General features: G+C 41.6%; 1 protein-coding gene across 1 annotated transcript in view; it reads right to left on the minus strand.

The window, feature by feature from the left end:
• The window catches only part of sctr (secretin receptor), a 39,996-nt gene extending 17,050 nt beyond the window's left edge, over positions 1-22,946 (minus strand). The window contains exons 1-4 of the mRNA XM_067987290.1: positions 22,480-22,946; positions 22,285-22,366; positions 21,312-21,429; positions 4,789-4,896 (exon numbers count right to left, since the gene is read on the minus strand). Coding sequence (XP_067843391.1) covers positions 4,789-4,896; positions 21,312-21,429; positions 22,285-22,329 — 271 coding nt within the window. The 5' untranslated portion in view covers positions 22,330-22,366; positions 22,480-22,946. The remainder of the gene's footprint in view (positions 1-4,788; positions 4,897-21,311; positions 21,430-22,284; positions 22,367-22,479) is intronic.
• Between the last annotated feature and the right edge of the window lie 1,322 nt (positions 22,947-24,268).

Consider the following 24,268-nt stretch of genomic DNA (forward strand, 5'->3'; position numbering starts at 1 on the left):
AAACAAACGATCTGATCATTTATTTCATTGTTGTTTGTGTGGCCTTGCTGTGCGCAAATTGGCTGCCATTTTTCCCACATTACAATAGTGACTACACTTCAAAAAAAAAGTAGTAATTAGCTCTATAGCAGTTTGGGATGTCCTGAGGTCATGAAAGGTGCTATATAAATTCAAGTTCTTTCTTTCTGACAGCACTTAAAATTTTTATTAAAGACTTGAAGTTTGTCCCTAGAAAAGGCAACTGGTTCAGAGAACCCAGCATTTCCACACAAAGTTAATTCCTAGGGGTAAATTTTCAACTTACCCCCCGGACATAGAACTGACATTGTGGACCAGCCACCCATTATAGAAACCATCTTATTTTTATTTCTATTGAAATCAATCGAAATGAAAATCAGGCAGTTTCTATAACGGGCGGCTGAGCTGCAACATCAATTTTACACAAGGACAAAAAATTAAAAATCTACCCTCTGGTCTTTGTCTCTCCTGTCAGACAGTGGCATTGAACAGATTTAAAAGAGGTGAAATCATTTAAAGTGGATGATTTTTAATAATAATAAAGCATTGAGTTCATTCTCTATTTGTATTGCTGTTTACCTATTTTTGGACAACATCATTTGAACTGCAAATAGGCATATCAATATCAATAAATTTTGCATTTGTAAGTTACATAATTGATGAATTAACCTGAAAAAGTTTAGGACAATCCAAAGTAAATGAATGAACATACTTAATCCTCCAATATTTCCAGCATCTGCCAAAGTTATTACAGAAATATATGTTCTTTATAAAATTATATTTTTCTAAAAAATTCAGACTTCCACAAAATAAAGCTGTCCTGACTGGTTAGGAAATTCACTGCTATCTTTGTTAATTGATATTTGTCTTTAGAAATGTGGACCAACAAGGATATTGCTTCCAGTAACTCTAACCCTAAGACAAGGTGAAACTTCTGCCAAATAGAAAGCTAAGATTAAAAGAAAAGGTGCCACTAAAATGAGAGCTGTGCCAACCTCCAATGTGTAGGAGAAAAGGAAACATTAAATGTTCATAAAAACTGCAGTTCAGTACAATCATTATGTGGATTTGACTCTCCTTTCTTTCACAGAGGCACTCTTTCCCCCTTCCTCATTTACAAATGTGCTCTGCCTCACCAATTTGCCTCGTGCTACTGATCCCTCTGCAGCTCTGCTCCAGGATCAGACTCCTTCCTACAGTGTCAGAATTCCTGATCTGGCAAAAACTACTGTTGGATCACAAATTCCAGTGCATAGCACATGGCAGAGTTCTGGAGAGAAGCAGCAGTATCGAGTAAGAGCAGTACATGTGACCGACAGTGTGGAGCATGTTAGGGAGTGGAGCAGCAGTTACTCCCAGGTTGAGACAAGGGACTCCAATCATCTATGAATTAGGAATTAACCTGAATAAGTAGACAAATTTAATTTATCAAATCAGTTGTAATGTTGTTATCTGGGATTGCTGAGAAATTGGTATTTACACAAATCAATCATCAGATTTCCTCTGGTTAGACACAGAAAAGCTGTGGGGCCAACATCCCGGCATAAGTGACAGGATGAGATTGCTAGTGACCTCTGCTCCTGATCTCACTATGCGGTGTCAGGGGGAGGTCATGATTTAAAATTGTTGACAGTCACCGTGCAACTATGGGTGCATCTTGGGTGACGTTACAGAAAGGCAGGAACCAGCAATGGAGGCTTGCCACTCCAGGAAGGTGCTAATCACCCCCACCCAAAAAAACACTCTCTTTGGAATCTCCCTTTATAAGGTGGCCATGAAATTTAAACTGGATTTACATTTTCTTCAAGTCATATCTAGCACAAAGGAAGATGGTAGTGGTTGTTGTAGACCAATCATCTCAGCCCCAGGACACCGTTCAGGATTTCCTCAGGGCAGTGTCCTAGGCCCAACCATCTTCAGCTGCTTCATCAATGACCTACCCTCCATCACAAGGTCAGAAGTGGTGATGTTCGCTGATGATTGCACAATGTTCAGTTCCATTCACAACCCCTCACATAACGAGGCAGTCTGTGCCCGCATGCAGCAAAACCTGGACAACATCCAGGCTTGGGCTGATAAGTGGCAAGTAACATTCGCGCCAGACAAGTGCCAGGCAATGACCATCTCCAACAAGAGAGAGTCTAACCATCTCTCCTTGACATTCAACGGCATTAGCATCACCGAATCCCCCACCATCAACATCTTAGGGGTCACCATTGACCAGAATCTAAACTGGACCAGCCACGTAAATACTGTGCCTACAAGAACAGGTCAGAGGCTGGGTATTCTGCGGCGAGCAATTCACATCCTGACTCCACAAAGCCTTTCCACCATCTACAAGGCACAAGTCAGGAGTGTGATGGAATACTTTCCACTTGCCTGGATGAGTGCAGCTCCAACAACACTCAAGAAGCTCGACACCATCCAGGACAAAGCAGCCCGCTTGATTGGCACCCCATCCACCACCCTAAACATTCACTCCCTTCACCAACGGCGCGCCTTGGCTGCAGTGTGCACCATCCACAGGATGCATTGCAGCAACTCGCCAAGGCTTCTTCGACAGCACCTCCCAAACCCGCGACCTCTACAACCTAGAAGGACAAGGGCAGCAGGCGCGTGAGAACAGCACCACCTGCACGTTCCCTTCCAAGTCACACACCATCCTGACTTGGAAATATATCGCCATTCTTCCATCGTTGCTGGGTCAAAATCCCGGAACTCCCTTCCTAACAGCACTGTTGGAGAACTTTCACCACATGGACTGCAGCAGTTCAAGAAAACGGTTCGCCACCACCTTCTCAAGGGCAATTAGGGATGGGCAATAAATGCTGGCCTAGCCAGCGACGCCTACAAATGAATAAAAAAAAATTCTTCATGAGTTCAGCCTGTGACCGAGGACTGGACTCACAAGTGGGCCTCACGTGCACCCCTGCTGTAGCCAGTACATGACCTTTCACCTGGTTATTCTTCTGCCAGGCCAGGGCTGAAGATATTCCTGATCTTGGTGTCCCTTGCCCCTGCCATGCCTCCTCCGATAATGGGTGATCTTGTTTGTAGTTGGAGGTTTCGCCCCAAACAAGGCTACAAGGATGCTTAAAGTGGAGCCCAGAAACTAGCCTTTGTAGGTCCTATTCTAATTTCTGGGCCTTCCACTGCACTGCCACCAGACGTATGGCAGGAGTATGCTCGAAGTCCAGCTGAAATTTGGGGCCAGTTTAATTCCCTTAATAATAATAATATGTAAAAAGATAATGTGTTGCGATTATTTTTGAAGGATTGGCACTAGATATAACCCAAGCCAGATCATTAATGCTATAATATCTCAGCAGTTTAGGACTGCGGAAAAAGTTTTAAAAGTTCGGCAAAACTTTCTTCCACTACTGCGCTCACATATGGGTTGGCCATGAAAAAGTAATGTGAGTCAGAGCAATGTGTACTCGTGGCAACTAAAGTTATTCATTGGAATTCTGTCAAACAAATAAAATAATCCTTTTTTTAGAAGTAATTATTATATTCAGTAGGAGGGAGAGGACTTTTCAAAAGGAGTGACCACAAAATGATTACATTTTACTTCAGCCCCATTACAAAGAAAAAAAATTGGCCATCATTTCAGAGGAGGATGTAAAACACTCCCTTTCATTTTTTTTTAAGTGCATGATACATGGGTATTGCTGTTCAGGTGTAAGACAAACTTATTTTGTGGTTTATTTCTTAATTGAGTTGTGAGCATGACCTCTTGTTTTCTTTTGTATTTGAAGAAGTTGATAGTTGAACTCATTGTAAAAGAATTGGACAAGGTTCTTATGTTTGTTGTTTCAATAACTAAAAATTATTTTTTGAACTCAAGACTGCAAAACTACTGACTTGAGTTTCCCTGCCAGCTAGACTTACAGTGATGCTGTAATTTTTTTCGAGAACAAAAGTGATAATTTTAAAGAAATAATTAAATGCTTTTAGGTGTTCATTTTTTTACAGAGACCCAAGCTGGACTACAGCACAATATCAGCTAAGACTTCTCTATTTCTCCAGTTATAAACCATCTCGTGATGGAGGTCTTTAATTTAATTTTGTATTTTTATGGTCAGGTTGCAGGAGCAATGACATTGCTGGACACTGAGGTTGTGCATGGGCACAGGCCTAAATGTCTCTGCATGTATGCAGATCTGAAAAATATGAGGACAGAAGGAAGGAAACTTCAGCAAAGGAGCAAAGTTCAAGCCCAGGTCCCTGACAGACAGTAGGCCTCTGGGGATATCTTATTGGACAGATTTTCAACATACATGGGCTGTGTGATGAGTAAGTGTAAGATTTAGTTGTGGATTATTTTGTATCTATGTGTTGATGTAATAATTTTTTAGATGTATACAGTTAGTTGAGTTAAGAAAACATGACTACTGAAGCAAGTTGGAAAATGTTATTTGAATGACTTGATTAGTTATTTTTAGTGGGGCTACTGGTTCCTGATAGTAGCTTTTCCTACTTGTCTATATTTGAGTCATCATGGTTAACTTAACAGATAGTGGTTATTTGAGGCAATCAGTAAAGTGTGACATGCAAGAATGAGGTACATTTTAGAGGTGTTTTGCCAATACACTATATGCAAGACTTTTAATTGAAAAGAATAGACATTTTCCAGAAGTATATTTCAAAATAAAGTGGATTTTTGATATAGCACTTTGAGGCTAAAATTTCTCCTGGTGATAATTTTAACAAACAATCAGTGAAGTACAAAATGAATCTACTTCTTTAATTTGTCATTGCTTTATTTACCTTCTTTATGAGTCAGAACATAGATCACCTTGGGGCAAGATACAGCAACAGTCTTTCCCAGTGTGGAGGAGGGCCAGCATGTCAAGTTATCCCACATTCCAGCACAGCCTATTGCAATAAAAACAGAACCAGAGAAAAAATTGTTTAGAACAAATGACTTAAGTATATTTTCATTTTATCCAACTTTTCATACGTGACACGATTTTAAACTATCATTGAAGGAGGAATGATAAGCTCCCACATTTTATGATTGCACAGTTTCTGCTCATTATAAATGTATTCTTAAATATAAAGAACTTCTACCATAACACATTCCAAACCATTCCCCCTTATAATAAAACATTACTTATACCACGAATGTGGGAATTTAACCTAGATTAATGGTATTGTGTTGTGTTTGAGTGAAAACTGAAACACTCACAGGAAACAGTCCAAATATTTCATGCAAGGTTTTAAAAAAAATGAAATTTCCTGGCAATCTTTTATATGCACTTCAACTTCTGTGGAATTTTTCACTTTTGATTTTGACACATAAAATCAATGACAAATATTAGAATGTCAAAATATGCAGCACAATAATTTTATGGTTCTTTAAATCAATTTTCTTACTCCTTGGGAGCTATGATTATTTTAACCTCTGCAGTTGTTCAATTTTGGGGGATTGTTCTTTAAATTTGTATTACTTCAGTAATTCGCACAGTGCTTTTCTTAATTCTCTGGATTTAAAAACATATATAATTTCTTGTGATATTTATTTACTTGTGACTTCCCAGGTATGTTAGCTTCTTTAAAGTTGTTAGCTTGGCTCAGTTGCTAGTGTGCTTACCATTGAGTCAGTAGTTTGTGGGTTCAAGCCTTGCTCCAGGACATGAACACACAATTTACACTGACACTCCAGTGCTGTACTGAATTATATTGTCAGAAGTACCGTCCTTCAGATAAGATGTTTAAGTAGTTCAATAGATGCTAAAGTTTCCATGGAACTATTTAAAGAAAGGCAAACAATTCTCCTGGTGTCCTAGCCAACACAGCTCCCTCAACAAATGCCACTAAAAACAGATTAACTGGTCATTTGCCTCATCGTTTTTTGTAGGATCTTCTTGTATGTAAAATGGCTGCTGCATTTACCTACCTGACAGCCACTACAGTCACTACACTTCAAAGTAAATCATTTTAAATGAAGTGGTTTGAGACTTTTCTGAGAGACAGGTTTTTCTTTTTCTTAATCGATGCAGTTTTCACTTTTAACAAGTTCATGCTTGATAAATGGAGTGTTTCACTATTTCCTTGTTGGCTAAGTGTTTGCCTTTATGCCCAAGAGATTAAAGAAGATTACAGGTTTGATCCCTGTGAGTAATGACAGTGAATTTTTGGTCAGTGAAGGTATATAAACAAATTGAACAGACTTCATCATAAGTTGGAATTTAGGGAGAGAATGTGCTGCACTTCTCCACTAAGTTATCAGGGCTCTCTGTAGGAGGAAATTTTATCTGAAGGGTAACAAAGTCATTTATTGCTTCTTTTTTAAATCTTCCATATGCTTTTCCTAGAAAAATCCAGTATTATAAGAGGTGATAAATATTTATTCCTATCCTGTCATGATGTACATTTTGGTTACCTACTTTCTTTGAACCTTCTTCCCCTTCAAACCACACTTGAACATAAGTGAAGCTTTTACTTTATATACTGGAAAGCAACTAAAAGATAAGTTGCCACAAATTGTATTCAAACTGTTTAAGCTCAAAACATTACAAGGTGTTCTTTTTCAGTAGCATCTGAATAATAATTTATTGTTATTGTGAATATATTTTGTACTATCTTGCATAATGTATCCAAGGTTCACAAAATGAGGTCAACATTAATTGGATATGTTTAAATATATTTAATTAATAAATATAAAGAAGTGAAATCGAGTGAATAGAGGATGCACAATTCAACTATTATGTAACTGAATGGAATGATAGTCCTATTATAGCAAAATCACTACTTATTTATACAGAATTTCTGAGTGAAAATCCTCCATTGTTTAGTCTGTATCGTTCAGTGCTTCCCAGATCAATAGAAACTAGTGTTGCCAGTTGTAAAACTTTAATCAATCAATCACTCCCTGTGTGCACTCAGTGACTCCCTTTATTATACTTTCAAAAATGTTCTTTCCAGTTAAGCTACTGTAAACAATCTAGATAGCAACTTGTTTATGAAGTATGCAGTTAGTTTCAAGCAGGGTGTAGACAGAAGTTTTTGAATGGAGGCGAGTGTTGCTGGTGGCAAAGGCACTTCAAAGAGGCTAATACCAAGTCAGTATAAATTTCTATATATGGGGCTCGATTTTCGAATGGCGGTGGGATGGCTGTGGGGTGTGGTCAATGGGCATGGGCGTAACCCGACTAATAAAATCTTACCGTTTCCCATGCAATCACGAGTTAATTGTTGGCCCTTAATGTGGCTTCTGGGTTTACCGTCCAAAAGCTGCACAGCGGGCGGACTGCGCACCCACATGACAGGCTGTCAGCTGGAGCGGCTCTATTTAAAGGGACATTGCTCCAAAGGCTTTTGCTGCATCAAAGACCAAAAAGGCACAATGGAGCAGCACAGGGGCAAGGCTGCTCCAAGATTTAATGACTCACTGCAGCAGCTACTGGCCAGGGTGAGGAGGAGGAGGGAAGTGTTTTACAACCCAGACTGGAGGAAGTGCCCTGCATCAGCCAACAAGAAGGCCTGGCTCGAGGTGGCAGAGGAGGTCACCTGCAGCAGCAACATCTCCCGCACTTGGGTCCAGTGCAGGAAGCGTTTCAATGACCTAACTAGGTCAGCAAAAGTGAGTACACTTCCTGATTCTCCTGCATTCCGTGTTCCACATCCCCCCGCCCCCAACTCATTCTGCACTGCCAACACTACTCCATCACATTACTCCTCACACCCACTTAAGGCTCGTCCTCAACTTACCTTCACTTCCTCAGCACTTCCTCACCTCCCCATTTGTGACCCCACCACTACCACTCATCCAAAGTGATGGCTCTGTCTCATACTCACCCTGTGATGCATCTCTTTCACGGTCAGCCTCACCCAAAGCTGGCTACTTCACCATCACTCACTCACACGTCTGTACTTTCTCCCCTTCTAGGAGAAGAGAGCACAAAATACACACGAGGGGGCAAGGACCGGAGAGGGGCCATAACAATTAGTGGTCGTCACACACACAGAGCAGGAGGTGCTGGAGATCAGCAGTACCCTCGAGCATCTGTCTGTCGTAAGTGCAGGAACGTCTGTGATGGAGAGAATGGCAGCGTCTGTTGAGCTTCAAGCAAGGCTCACAAATGAGTCATTCAGGAGCTGACAATGGTCGTTCTGACTTAGGGTGAGCAACATTCTGCCTCCTGAAAGATACTTTAGAAGTGGTCTTCCAAGGCATCAGACACGCCTTCCAAACTGTTCTCCAAAAGGGTGGTAGGAGTGATGTGGGCCTGGGCCAGAAGAGGGATGATGGTGAAAGAGGACATGGAAGTGGGGACATCACTCAAAGCGCTCCCATGTCTCACCCGTTGTCCCCATCTCAACGAGTACCCACAATGCTGCCTCCTCTCCAGGTGGCCGAGTCTGCCCCTGCACAGGTGCAGGTGGTGCAGTATTTGGAGGGGCCCTCACAGGTTCCAAACCCCAGACGGCATAGGGCGAAAGCATCTAAGCAGTCCGGGCATGAACATGATCAACCTGCCACTACCTCTGCTGCAGCCACAGGGGATGCACCACGTAAAAGCGGTAGGAAGAGAAAGGCTTAGGATTTGTGATCACGAAGGGTATGCACAAGGGTGTCTGACAAACTATCATGTTTTTCATTTATATTTGGTTTTTGTTATATTCATAATAAATGTTATCATTGTCACCACGACTGCTACGTCTTGCCCATTCTTTACTGGCTTTTGTGATAGCGCTCTTTCATGAGCTTCACCATGAATGGTGACACTTGATGCCACCCATTGGGTCACTTTACAGTGGGTATATGTATAGTTGCAGTTCTGTTTTGTGCAGGGAGCGGGGCGGGGGTGGGGGGGCGGCTGGTGTGGGTGCTGCTCCTTCCAGGGGGTCTGAGAACTGGACTCTTCACACTTTCTGATGTTAGAAGAACTGTTCACATATCAGTGACTCCCTGGCCTCATGGGCAGCCAGGTGAGCCACTGCTCTGCCCATAGGTTCGTCCTCCTCCCCCTTAATGTGGATGGCAGATATGGATGGGGTCTCCTCAACCAGCACCCCTCTCTGTTGTGACATGTTGTGCAGGACACAACACACTACTATAATGCGTCCCATTCTGTCTGGTGCGTATTGAAGTGCTCCCCCAGAACGATCAAGGCACCAAAATCGCATCTTGAGCAGCCTTGTAGCATGCTCAATTGTAGACCTGGTAGCGATGTGGCTGTCATATTGATGCTGTTGCTTGGTGATGGGGTTCCTCAGAAGTGCCATGAGCCACATGTGCAGGGGGCATCTCTTGACCCTGAGGATCCAGCCCTTAAGGGTGTTTGATGCGTGGAAGAGCCCCGGGATGTTGGATTCCCGGAGGATGAAGGAATCGTGGCAGCAGCCAGGGAATCTGGCGCACACGTGAAGGAATCTTTTGCGGTAGTCACAAACGAGCTAAGCATTGATGGACTGATACCCCTTTTTGTTGTTAAGAAGCCCTGGCTCATGTGGAGGTGCTCGGATTGCTATATGGGTGCAATCGATTGCACCCTATACCGATGGGAAGCCAGCCACAGAGTGGAATCCCACTGCCCTCTCTGTCTGGCTGAGGTCGTCCATGGGAAAGTTGACATATTGCGGGGCCCTGCGGAACAAGCCTTTGGTGACCTGCCTTATGCTCTTGTGTGCAGATGACTGAGAGAACCCGACGATGTCACCGGTGCCCCCTGGGATGATCCGGAGGCAAAGAAGTTGAGGGCAGTGGTGACTTTGACAGCGATGGGTAATGAGATGCTGCTCGGCCCTGCCGGCAGCAGCTCGCCATGAAGGAAGCTGCAGATGTCAGCGACGACCTGGCGACTCACTCTCAGCCTCCATATGCACTGCTCCTCAGAGAGGTCCAGGAAGTTGAGCCTTGGCCTGTAGTTCCTCTGGCGAGGGTAGTGCCTCCTGTGACATCGCTCCCTCTGTTGTTCCCCTCTGTGCTCTTGTGCAGGTGCCTGTGGTGCAGCACTGTGTTGTGGAGCTCCAAGTGGCAGAAGTGCACGCCGTGCCTGGCAAGGCTGGTGATGTTGCTCATCCTCGGATGTACTGGTGAATGCAGCCATGGTGCCTCCCCCATCCTGATGGTATCAGTTTGAGGGGGTCCGAAAAGTTGTTAAATATGTGTCAACAGAACAATTCTGAGTGGAAACTAAGAATTTTCAGTGTAAACACAAAGATCTCCCAGCCGAAAGTTTGTCTGAAAGACCAGAGTGCCCTGCTGCAATAACTCACCTTTTATCCCCATCTGTCAAACAAGCATTTCAATGTCCAACTGGCTGCCGGCTGAAACATGTCTCCTGTAACATGGAGTGTTTCCCACAGCATGGGAAACACACTGAGGCTGAATGAAAATCGGTCCCCTACCTCAATCACCATGGAATCAACTACTTCAAATACTTAAACTATCTAAATAATTGGGTTAACTATCATCCCGCCGGCTTTAATTGCCGATGGGACTTCCGCTTTCATGAGGCACACGGACACACAGTCTGTGGGGATCCTAGAAGTCAGCGGGTTGGAGCCGGCTTCCTCACCCGCTCAAGATTGCTCCGATTTTTGGAGCCCCCCCGCCCCCAATGCACCCGCACTTCAGCTTGAAAATTGAGCCCATGATCCCCAGCAATATAGGTTGTGGGGGGAGGGTATATCCTTTGGTCCTCTCTCCTCTTGGCTTGGTTCTGTCAGTAGATAGTTATAAGGGGCAGGGGCCCTGGCTAATCTTCCCCTCCCCTGAAAAAAAAGGTATTTTGTTATGGGTGGTCCTTTTTCCTATTCAAAGCCTCCATTTGTAGACTCTTTTTAAATATTCAAAGCTATTATACGATCAGTTTCAGCTGCCGTGAAATTTATGTGTTCTCTGACTTGCAATGAAACTGCCAGCCAAATCTAAATATGTGGTTGCTGACAGAGATTACATATGTGCTTTGTGACAATGAAAAGTGACAGAGCAATGCCACTGACATGGTGCAAGTCAGAGAACACACCAGCTATGTAACCATTGACATTGATAAAGGGACAACCATATTTGGCTCCTTAGTGTAAGTCTACAAAGAAAATTTCTGAGTAATGAAAAGCTTAACAAGGTTCATCTGATTGCTCAGCTGGTTCAGGCAATGAGCAACCAAGCCACACAAAACCCATGTTCAACCTTTGGTCTGTGCTGTGTTAGCTGATCTCAGCCAGCATGGTAGTAAGGGTGCTAGAATTGCCCTTGATGATCCTGGGCTAGGCAGAAGCAAATGAACTGGAGTTCCTCCCCTGAGAACGTTGACTCCTTGCTAGGGTAGAGTTCCACGGGTGCTGAGTGCCATCTGGTGCATCACTCAAAAGGCCGTTATTTATGTGTGAACTTTGACAGTGAAGTGTTGCAGGATGACAAGATCCTCAGCCAACTTTCCCCTCCCTAACTCAGGGCATCTTGTTCAGTTGTAGGGCCCCTGCCACAGCTCCAGCTGATGGCAACCACCTAAGCCTTGTCTGGAGATTTTTCTGTTCCTGATCATTTTCTAATGACTTGTGCTGGGAAGTGTGTGTGTGCATATATATGTGTGGACATTGAGTGGGGACAGAATTGGGCTCAGCTGTGATATCCCCTCTCTACAGTTGAATAGCTTAACAACTCACTGTCTAGATTCACACATGAAGAATGACAATTTGAATGAAGTTGTATTGGGCAGGGTTTTCCAAAAAGAGTTCCTAGGGTCACATTTGGTCCCCTAACCCTGAAAATCCAGCTCCTGAAGCCCAGACAATTCAGAATTACTTGTGCTTAAAGGGCTGATTCTGTGATCACAGGGAAAAATGTCCCAAGATTGTGGTATATGCCAACTACTTGCTCCAAAGTTACGGTGGCGGAGGGGGAGAAGCTTCGAGAAAATTCTCGTTGGATGTCTCTGATGACAGAGATAAGCAGGAAACTGGCACCTCATAACAATACCATGAAGCACTATTCCCTCTGCAAGCTACAGCAAATGTTAATAATTTTTGACCCCCCCTCACGGTTGTGGAGCACTACCCACCTGATTTGTCCAGACATTGCAATCTCTGTTTCAACAAGTCAGTTCTATGTGGATTGAGATATGAACCTCTTTGAATTTCCTTTCAGCCTCTGCTCAGAGGTTTATCATTGGTGTTAATAGCTATGGGTCCAAAGGGTAGCCTTGGTCCCTTAGCAGTCAACTATGCAGTCTGCCTATTCCTTGAAATAGTGCTAGTATAGTGAACTGCTGTAAAATGAAGATATCATGGATGCTGCTGTGGTATCACACATTCACCTGCAATATTATGTTTCTGAGGCCTGACACTACTTATATGTTGATGCAATGAAAGCCTTTACTATTCATACATGCCATGGAGAAACTAGGAGAATGAAATAAAGTCCTTACAGAAAGCAGTGTGAGAGGAAGTGTAATTAACATAAGAACATAAGAAATAGGAGCAGGAGTAGGCCATCCAGCCCCTTGAGCATGCTCTGCCATTTAATAAGATCATGGCTGATCTTCTACCTGAACTCCACTTTCCCGGCCTAGCACCATATCCCATGATTCCGTTAGTGTCCAAAAATCTATCGACTTCAGTCTTGAATATACTCAACGACTCAGCATCCACAGCCCTCTGTGGTAAAGCGAAAAAAAATTTCCTCATCTCAGTCCTTAGTGACCGACCTGTTATCTTGAGACCACAACCCCTAGTTCTAGCCTCTCCAGCCAGGAGAAATAGCCTCTCAACATCTACTTTGTCAAGCCCTCTAAGAAATTTATACGCTTCAATGAGATCACCTCTCATTCTTCTAAACTCCAGAAATTATAGGTCTGTTCTACTCAATCTCTCCTCATAGGACAACACTCTCTTCCCAGGAATCAATCTAGTGAACCTTTGTTGCATCCCCTCTAGGGCAAATATAGACTTCCTTAGGTAAGGAGACGAAAACTGTACACAGTACTCCAGGTGTGGTCTCACCCAAGCCGTATATAATTGCAGCAAGACTTCCTTATTCTTATACTCCAACCTCCTTGCAATAAAGGCTAACATACCATTTACCTTCCTAATTGCTTGCAGTACCAGTATGCTAACTTTCTGTGATTTGTGTACAAGGACACCTAAATCCCTCTGACTACCAACATTTCTTACTCTCTCACCTTTTAAAAAATATTCTGCTTTTCTATTTTTCCTACCAAAGTGGATAATTTCATATTTCCCCACATTATACTCCATCTGCCACCTTCTCGACCATTTGCTTAACCTGTCCATATCCATTTGCAGCCTCTTTGCATCCTCCGCACAGTTTACTTTCCCACCTGGCTTTGTATCATTAGCAAACTTGGATACATTACACTCGGTCCCCTCATCTAAGTCATTGATAATGATTGTAAACAGCTGAGGCCAAAGCACTGATCCTTGTGGCACCCCACTAGTTAAAGCCTGCCAACCCGAAAATGATCCATTTCTACCTTCTCTATGTTTTCTGTCCATTAACCAATCCTCAATCCATGCTAATATATTACCCCCAATCCCAAGAGCCCTAATCTTGTGTAACAACCGCTTATATAGCACCTTATCGAATGTTTTTTGAAAATCCAAATATACTACACCCAATGGTTCCCCCTTATCTACCCTGCTAGTTACACCCTCAAAAATCCTTAATAGATTTATCAAACACGATTTCCCTTTCATAAAACCATGTTGACTCCACCTAATCATGTTATGATTTTCTAAGTGCCCTGTTACTACGCCCTTAATAATAGATTCTAGCATTTCCCCTATTATTGATATTAGGCTAACTGGCCTATAGTTCCCTGTTTTCTCTCTCTCCTTTCTTGAATAGCTGAGTTACATTTGCTACCTTCCAATCCACGGGGACCGTTCTAGAATCTAAGGAATTCTGGTAGATCAAAACCAATGTATCCACTATCTTTGCAGCCACCTCTTTTAAAACCCTGGGGTGTAGGCCATCAGGTCCAGAGGATTTGTCATCTTTTAGTCCCATTAATTTCTCCAGTACTTTTTCTTTACTAATCTTAATTACTTTAAATTCCTCACTCTCATTAGACCTTTGGTTCCCCAGTTTGTTTTTTGTGTCTTCTACTGTGAAGACAGATACAAAATATTTGTTTAACATCTCTGCCATTTCCTTATTCCCCATTATAATTTCTCCTGTATTTGCCTCTAAGTAACACATTTACTTTTGCTAATCTCTTCCTTTTTACATAATTGTAGAAGCTCTTACAATCTGTTTTTATATTTCTTGCGCGTTTACTCTCATATTCAATTTTCTCCCTCTTTATCAATTTCTTGGTCATCCTTTGCTGATTTCTAAAACTCTCCCAATCCTCAGGCTTACTACTCTTTTTGACAACATTGTTAGCCTCTTCTTTTAATCCAATACTATCCTTAACTTCTCTAGTTAGCCAGAGTTGGATAACTTTTCCGGTGGAGTTTTTATTCCTCAAGAGAATGTATATTTGTTGACAATTATGAATTATTTCTTTAAATGTTTGCCATTGCTTATCTACCATCATATATTTTAATCTAATTTCTCAATGTACCATATGCAACTCGCCCCTTATACCTAAGTAACTGGCTTTGTTTAAGTTTAAGACCCTAGTTTCGGACTTAACTACATCATTCTCAAACTCAATATGAAATTCTAGCATATAATGATCACTTCTCCCCAGAGGATTCTAAACTATAAGGTTATTAATTAACATTGTCTCATTACACAATACTAGATCTAAAATAGCCTGTTCTCTAGTTGGTTCCTCGACATATTGTCCTAGAAAACTGTCTCGAATGCATTCCATGAATTCATCCTCCAAACGACTTTTGCCAATTTGGTTTGCCCAGTCTATATGAAGATTAAAGTCCCCCACGATTATTGCATTACCCCTGTTAAATGTTCCTCTAATTTCCTGATTTATACACTGTCCACTATAACTACCTTTAGGAGGCCTATAAACTACTCCTACTAGTGTTTTCTGCCCCTTGTTATTTCTTAGCTCCAGCCACACTGATTCTACATCCTGATTTTCTGAGCTAAGATCCTTTCTCACTACTGCCTTTATCTCATCCTTTATTATCAGGGCTATCACCCTCATTTTCCATTTTGCCTATCTCTTCTAAAAGTCAAGTACTCTGGAAAATTTTGTTCCCAACCTAGGTCACCCTGTAACCACATCTCAGTAATGACGACTAGGTTAAACCCATTTATCTGCATTTGTGCCATTAATTCATCTATCTCGCTACGAATGCTTCGTGCATTCAGATATAGCGCCTTTAACTTTAACTGTTTACTATTTTATCCTGATGTGACTTAGTCATTAATGCCCTATTACCTTTGTTAAACTCTCTGTCCCTTCCTGACACAGTCCGCTTGTTTTTACCCAAATCGCTACTCTGCTCTGCAGACTTGACTTCAAGGTAGCTGTGGGAATCGGTGGGCATATAGTCGACATTAGTTGACAGCCTATCCCTAGAAATGGAGATAGAGATATCGAGAAAGGGAAGAGAGGAGTTAGAGATGGACCTTGTGAAGGCGAGGGAAGGGTAGAAATTGGAAGCAAAGTTGATTAAATTTTCCAGTTCAGGGCAAGAGCAGGAAACGGCACCGATACAGTTATCAATGTACCGGAAAAAGAGGTGAGGGAGGGAACCTGAGTAGGACTGGAACAAAGAATGTTCCACGTATCCCACAAAAAGGCAGGCATAGTTGGGACCCATATGGGTTCCCATAGCGACACCTTTTATTTGGAGGAGGTGAGTGGAGTCAAAGGAGAAGTTGTTCAATGTACGAACAGGGTCAGCCAGGCAGAGGAGGGTGGTGGTGGACGGGGACTGGTTGGGTCTCCATTCAAGAAAGAAATGGAGGCGCCCGCAGGACGTCCTGATGGGGAATGGAGGTGTAGAGGGACCGGGCATCCATAGTGAAAAGGAGACAATTAGGGCCAGGAAACTAGAAACTGTTAAAGTGACAGAGAGCGTCGGAAGAGTCGCAGTTGTAGGTCAGTAGGAACAAGGGGAGAAAAAATAGAGTAGAGATAAGAAGAAATAAATTCTGTGGGACCGTTCCCTCCACGATACCCTGGTCCACTCTTCCATCACCCCCAACACCTGCTCCCCTTCCCATGGCACCTTCCCGTACAAGTGCAGGAGATACAACATCTGCCCTTTCACCTCCTCCCTTCCCACCATCCAGAGCCACAAACACTCCTTCCAGGTGAAACAGCGATTTACTTGTACTTCTTTCAACTTAGTATACTCTATTCGCAGCTCACGATGCAGTCTCCTCTACATTGGGAGAACAAACGCAGGTTGGGTGATCGCTTTGCTGAACACCTCCTTTCAGTCCGCAAACATGACCCTGACTTTCCGGTCGCTTGCCATTTTAATTCCCCATCCCACTCCCACACTGACCTCTCTATTCTCGGCCTCCTACACTGTTCCAATGAAGCTCAAAGGAAGCTCGAGGAACAGCACCTCATCTTTAGTTTAGGCACTTTACAACCTTCCAGGCTCAACAGTGATTTCAGTAACTTCAGATCATAACCACTGTTCACAATTTGTCGTCAGCAGTTGCTGGTTATGGTTCTGCTGTTGCCATTTACAGCCTCCTCTAGACCCATCTTTGTTTCTTTACTTGTCCCATTACCACCCTCCTTGCCTTGCACCACCATCACTTTTGTCATTTAATCACCCCTGCCCTCCGCCCTATCACAGACCTTCCCTTTGGTTCTTTCCTTCTCTCCCCTCCGCCCCACCCCACCCCCACTTTCCCTGGCTCTGTACTTGCTTAAAAACTTTAACTCTTTAACTTCTAGTTCTGATGGAAGATCATTGACCTGAAATGTTAACTGTTTCTTTCTCCACAGATGCTGTCTGACTAGCTTAGTATTTTCAGCATTTTCTGTTTTTATTTCAGATAGCAACATGGATATAGAATTGGCTAAGTAACAGGAAACAGAGTAGTGGTGAACGGTTCAGACTGGAGGGAGGTATACAGTGGTGCTCCCCAGGGATTGATGCTGGGACCACTGCTTTTCTTGATACATATTAATGACTTGGACTTGGGTGTAGAGGGCACAATTTCCAAATTTGCAGATGACACGAAACTTGGAAGGGTAGTGAACAGTGAGGAGGATAGTGATAAACTGCAAGAGGATATAGACAGGCTGATGGAATGGGCGGACACGTGGCAGATGAAATTTAACGCAGAAAAATGCGAAGTGATACATTTCGGTAGGAAGAACGAGGAGAGGCAATATAAACTAGAGGGCATAATTCTAAAAGGGGTACAGGAACAGAGAGATCTGGGGGTATATGTGCACAAATCATTGAAGATGGCAGGGCAGGTTGAGAAAGCGGTTAAGAAAGCATACAGGATCCTGGGCTTTATAAATAGAGGCATAGAGTACAAAGGTAAGGCAGTCATGATGAACGATTATAAAACACTGGTTCGGCCACAACTGGAGTATCGTGTCCAGTTCTGGGCACTGCACTTCAGGAAAGATGTGAAGGCATTAGAGAGGGTGCAGAAGGAATTTACTAGAATGATTCCAAGGATGAGGGACTTTAGTTACGTGGATAGACTGGAGAAGCTGGGGTTGTTCTCCTTGGATCAGAGAAGGTTGAGAGGAGATTTGATAGAGGTATTCAAAATCATGAAGGGTCTAGACAGAGTAGATAAAGACAAATTGTTCCCGTTAGCAGAAGGGTCAAGAACCAGAGGGCGTAGATTTAAGGTGATTGGCAAAAGAACCAAAGGTGACGTGAGGAAGAACTTTTTTACACAGCGAGTGGTTAGGATCTGGAATGCACTGCCTGAGGGGGTGGTGGAGGCAGATTCAATCATGGCCTTCAAAAGGGAACTGGATAAGTACTTGAAAGTAAAAAATTTGCCAGGCTATGGGGATAGGGTGGGGGAGTGGGACTAGCTGGATTGCTCTTGCATAGAGCCTGCGCGGACTCGATGGGCTGAATGGCCTCCTTCCGTGCTGTAACCTTTCTATGATTCCATGATTTGTACTTTAGCATTCTGGGCGTGAGTGATGCCCATGTATATTGGCTTCCAGAATTGTTATGGGCAACAGAAGGTGTACTTAAAAATGAAAGAGCCAGATAGCCTCTGCAATCAATTGCATAGACTATGATGAATTTTGCCAGAATTTGAGAAATTACTTTTCTCCAGCCAGCAAAGAAGCTGTTAGCCACAATTGCTGTTCATGCCTCCGAAACAGCCAATCTTTGCTCCATCCGTGGCACACTCCCCAGTGTAGGCCAAGGAGCCACTTAAAAATGCAAATGACCCTGACACTGGAAAATCATTCAGGATCAAGATATTTTTGTGGCAGACGGAACTCCCGACATGTTGAAGATGTGCTGGGAACCTGCAATTGCAGAAAATCCTGGCCACTGTATAGCCCCTAAGGCTCCAAGGCATGTACATGGGAACAAAAGCTTGGACTTCCTGCTGTAGGACCACTCACAACTGTGGAACCAGGCTTCAACATGTCTGTACCTTTAGTTGAGATGAAAGAAGAGGTGAAAATGAGAGGAAAGAATTCCTCACGATAGTGTAGTAACATCCCATTCAGAACCATAATTTTACCTTAAGGACACAAAGAAAAATATCAGCAGCTCAAGTTAGGTGCAGCTCACGTTGTCTGATTTAACTTATTCTCTCTGTTTCCATAATTATTTTAGAATATGCAAAATTAAACTGAGTCCTTAATCCAGTGAAAAATGTAGACTACAATGTTGACAACTCTGACATACAAATTTCCACACAAATTAATCTCAGCAAATATACAGTAAAACTTAAAACAAATATACAATGTTTTAGAAAAACCGCAAAATATTTAAAAATATAATAAACTAAGTACATGAAAGGCTTGTACTGTGTATCACGTTCATTAGACAAGTTTATAAAGCTGACTTGTGAATTCATTTCTAAGTTATGAGACCAGCCTTATTCATAAACTAAGCATGTAACTGTCTCTTCTCCCATCACACATCTCCTCTGTAAACAGCATAAAACTGTTCACAATAAAATTCGCTTTGTTTTCTGAGGGCAACAATTAGTTTACACATTAGGTTAAGTGTTTTGACTGCATGATAATGCAAGATGATGTCTACAGGGTTCAATTCCTACCAGTTCATGACAATGCAATGTGCAAACTTTCTGGTTTACCTATTGTAATCAATCTCAGTACTAAAGTACTCAGTTTCATTTCCTATTATTTCCTTCACACATTTTCTCATTGATTTTATCTATTGAATGTTTCTTCTATGCTATCAGTACTTGTCATGGTTTTCTGTTACCTTAGGCAATATCTAGAAACCACTAGATGGCAACAGCAACTTGTCATTCTGCCTCTTCACGCTTTAACAGGAATGTAAGATTGTTTCAGTTGAACATTTTACAAATGTGACTTTTGTGTGTGTTTAAATAATTATCTACAACAGTGTCTGTATATGTTCAATTTAATTTTTTTGATAGAATGTGCCTCTTTTTCCTCTCCATCTTCCTCCTCCTTCAGTGGCTTGGAGGGTGCCTTGGGTAGTTACTTGTTACATATAGATAATGATGCTCTTAGTCAGGAGGTGCAGAGGAGCAGCAGGATAAAGACTGCCTATTTGATTTTTCTTTTCTGATGCAAAGATGCTTGCTTTCAGGTTGGTGTCTTCCTGCAGCAGAGTTGCAGATTGAACCTGTGTATTACCAGCCTGTGACATTGTACTTTGGATCTCAAATTCAGTGTGCAGCTGTTCAGTTTAAAATTATTAACATATTACATACAGCAGGGGTAACAGGTATTTCAAATCGTACAACTTCTTATCAGTATCGTCAGTATCTTCATACAGACTGGGGCCCACTAAAAATTAAATCCTTGCTAAACTGAACTTTGTAGTTGCTCCAATTCTTTCTTTTGTTGTAGGTTGTCTCAGTTAAATCCATTTTACGATCAACTTTTCTTTGAGGACTAGATTAGAATATATAAGTGTTCTACTTTATTTAGAATGATCCCTTATAAATATGTTGGAATCTTGGAAAGAAGGTAGGGTTACAATCAAAAAAAGATGGTTATTGGAAAAGCTACAGATTTCAGATTTCAAAAAAATAATAAATCTGGGAAACCTGAAGACTCTTTTGTAAAAGTTTGTGACAAATGCCTTTAACAAAGCAGATCATTTTATTACTGAAATAAAAAATAAAAAGAAAGCTTAAAAATCTTTGACAAGTCTACAGAAAATATTGCTAATGAAATAAATTTGAATTTACTCTTTTGTTTTCAAATTCCCACGTGCAGCACAACACATTGCCACTCAGCCATGCACTTATATCTTTTTAATGTAACAGTGAAATATGTCTAATGATAACCTATTGATCACTTGCATTTTACAATTTATTATTAATTAAACAGAGGATGTATTATGGAGCTCTGTGGGAAATGAGTCATACTAGGATTGACATCATGTGTAATTAGGAACATTGGAACATAACTAGGCAATTCAGTCCCTCGAGCCTGTTCCACCATTCAATTAGTTCATGACTGATCTGTATCTTAACTCCATCTACCCGCCTTGGTTCCGTAACCCTTAATACCCTTGCCTAACAAAAATCTATCAATCTCAGTTTTGATATTTTCAATTGACCTATCCTCAACAGCTTTTTGGGGAGAGAGTTCCAGATTTTCACTACCCTTTGTGTGAAGAGGTGCTTTCTGACATCATCCCTGAACGTCCTGGCTCTAATTTTAAGGTTATGCCCCCTTGTTCTGGACTCCCCCACCAGAAGAAATAGTTTCTCTCTATCTACCCTATCAACTTCATAAGTTCTCACTAAAGCCTATATTTTTCAACTTCCAATTACTGGAGGTTTGTTCCTTTGAAAATTAGAGAAGATACTTAGAGCACAGCATGTCTGTTACTTGCTTCAATCTGTATCTCTATTCAAAACCACAAGTGGTTAATGAATAAAATACGAAAAATATGCTGAGGAGTTTCACAAAGCATCCTGTTTATGTCTGTGTTGACAGTAACCCGGTAAAGAATTATGGGGCTGAAGTTATACCATAAGATACTAGCATGTGAACCCTTAACACAATCATTTGGAATTTGGTGTTTGGTTCCAGTACAGTTGAAAGCAGCACCATTGGGTTTAGAATGCTATGTTCCGGAGAGTTTGGAAGATTACTTTTTTTTGAAAAATGAAGAAGATTTCATGGGAACTGTAAGTTGTAAATCGCAATCTTGATCTAGTATTTTATCCGATTACCTGCTCCATTCTATACCTGGAGTCTTACCTGCTTCAAACATTTGCATTTCAGTATCGATTTTATCGTTCGACAACATCTCAAAGCATCGCTCTTTCTCTTTTCTGAGGATACTCAGTAGATCACATTCTGGTGGGTTAGTTTTCATCTGAAGAAACAGATAAGTAATACTATATATTATTCACATATTCTTTGGTTAAGGCGCTTTAACGTTTTGTGCAACAGAATGCAATCCAGGCGTAAAGGCAATATTCCCTCCTCTCGATATTGTTTTAAATATTGACATTACGAGATTCTTATTTCCAAACATTCTTTCTATTAGATTCATCCATGTATGCCTGTGTCTGCGGTTGTTCTTTCTCTTGGCTATTTCATATAAACTTTGAAATCTATAACAAAGTAAATAACGTGGTCTCCCCTTGTTTGAATTTTGGCACTGACAAACTTTTTTTTCCCTTTAAAGTTTCTTTGAGTACTGCGTAATAGGCAACATCAGAGCACAGTGAGCTGAGTGGGAGTTCATTATGAACGAAATAAATAGAACTGGCTTGGATCAGGGCAACAGTTGGAATAGATCAGTTTAAAACAACGTTCGCTCCATACTTCAAGGCATTTTAGTAGTGTTTAATACGTTGTTGCCGTGGAGTATGGTATTATTTCGTTAACACGGGTTTTGCCACACTTAAGTCAATTTAGCTTCTTCCGGGAATTCTGTGGACATTGTATTATTATCAAAATAGCCCTCTTGAGCCTGGCAGATAGACTAATCATTGACATCGGATTGTTGGTCTTTGCTCCAAAAGGTCAAGTAATTGAAGTTTACCCGGAGTCTAACCATCCTGCTCACTGGACCCAACTAGATGGTAAATGTGCAAAATAGCCTCGGTATTAAAATAAAATATATCAAATATTCTGACTTTTTCTCCTGCATCAACTTCTAGTCATGTAAATAAATTCATATAAAAACACGAATACTAAAATAAGAATTAAACAGTTTACTTACTATTATGATGGTGTCCAGATAAATTAAAATCAGAAGGATCCTCATAACGTGGGCAAGTCCCAGAAGCTGTGCTCCTGTCGCTCTGCACATAATTGTAACAAATTAGATGGAGTTCATAAATCTTGTCAATGAAAATGACAGATTACGTTTCTTTTTGTTCTGATTCGTCGGAAACTAATGTAACGCTGATCTTACCATTCCATGAAAAAACAACGCTCCGGACGCTGAGCTTTGACCAGACACGGCAAAGCCTTCCTTACACGAGCGCTCAACAACCTTGGCTAGAAACTTTTCCTCCCGCCGCCGATCGTAGTTCGATCACTTCACCTAATAAGTGCATGACCCGAGGTGTGACATTTACAGATCGTAACGGAGATACCGCAAAGTGACAATTCGTACAGTTAAACAAAAGAGGCGTTCTTTAAACGCAAATGTTGAAAGTGTGTATATAATTTTCCAACTAAAAAAATGATTTGTGATACGTAGAACTTTTTTTTCTGCCCGACTCTTATCTCGAGAGTCCTTTAACAGCAGATCTAATGCTAGTGATGATGTGGGACCTCTTGCGAAAGCTGCTAAAATGTTGAAGACTCCGGCTTCTGCTCAGGCTCTGTCTCTCTCTCATAGGATGATCTTTTGTTTTGGCTGCTGTTCTGTAGACTCCGCCGCAAGTGTTGAGTGATTTGTCGATTTCTTGTTTGCCTTTACTCACCGGCAATGAATAATAGGAGGAGGAGGAGGAGGAACCCTGTGCAGGACAAACCCAATTACTTGTGTTTATCGGTACTTATAGATACTCGTGATAAATTGCTGTACTTCACCTCCAAGCAGTTGCACTTTAATCTCTGTAAAATATGCAGTGGAATTGTATTTTTTTAATGTTTTGAATAATATTAAAGCAGTAAAATCGAGTTTCTTTTATGATTCACGTTATCTATTGGTTACTATGAAAATAAGAGTTACAACATTTCAATAAATGTTATACTGTTTCGTTTTACTTGTAATAGTTTCAAGGATTTGTGAAGGTGAAATCTATTTTTTATATTTGTTAGATATAATCATGCACATTTTAGATGCTGGGTTGGAATGGAGTGCTGCCAAAATGTTATGTCGAACACAAATAAACATATTGTAGTGCGGGACTGTGGGCTCACCCTCCTTAAGCGCTCAACCCATGGAATGTGTGCTACGCTGCTCTGGTAAACTGTCCAAGATTCAAATAGTATTATAACAGTGGATACCAGAGTGCTACCACATATGCCATCATGTTTAAATAAGTGGACCTGTCCACATAATACACCAGCCATCAAGGATGTTATGTCTGGCTGTGTCCTCCAGTTTAAAGAGGGACCCCTCTGATATCCTGTTTATACAATGGTGAGTAATTTAAGTTTTTATTTTGCTTTTATTGGGCGGAGATTTGGCAGATGCAATATAATATTGGAAAATGTGAGGTTATGCACTTTGGCAGGAAAAATCAGAGAGCAAGTTATTTTCTTAATGGCGAGAGACTGGAAAGTACTGCAGTACAAAGGGATCTGGGGGTCCTAGTGCAAGAAAATCAAAAAGTTGGTATGCAGGTGCAGCAGGTGATCAAGAAAGCCAACGGAATGTTGGCTTTTATTGCTAGGGGGATAGAATATAAAAACAAGGAGGTATTGCTGCAGTTATATAAGGTATTGGTGAGACCGCACCTGGAATACTGCATACAGTTTTGGTCTCCATACTTAAGAAAAGACATACTTGCTCTCGAGGCAGTACAAAGAAGGTTCACTCGGTTAATCCCGGGGATGAGGGGGCGGACATATGAGGAGAGGTTGAGTAGATTGGGACTCTACTCATTGGAGTTCAGAAGAATGAGAGGCGATCTTATTGAAACATATAAGATTGTGAAGGGTCTTGATCGGGTGGATGCAGTAAGGATGTTCCCAAAGATGGGTGAAACTAGAACTAGGGGGCATAATCTTAGAATAAGGGGCTGCTC

The sequence above is a fragment of the Heptranchias perlo genome, chromosome 7 (assembly GCF_035084215.1).
Source record: "Heptranchias perlo isolate sHepPer1 chromosome 7, sHepPer1.hap1, whole genome shotgun sequence".
Classification (NCBI taxonomy): Eukaryota; Metazoa; Chordata; class Chondrichthyes; order Hexanchiformes; family Hexanchidae; genus Heptranchias; species Heptranchias perlo.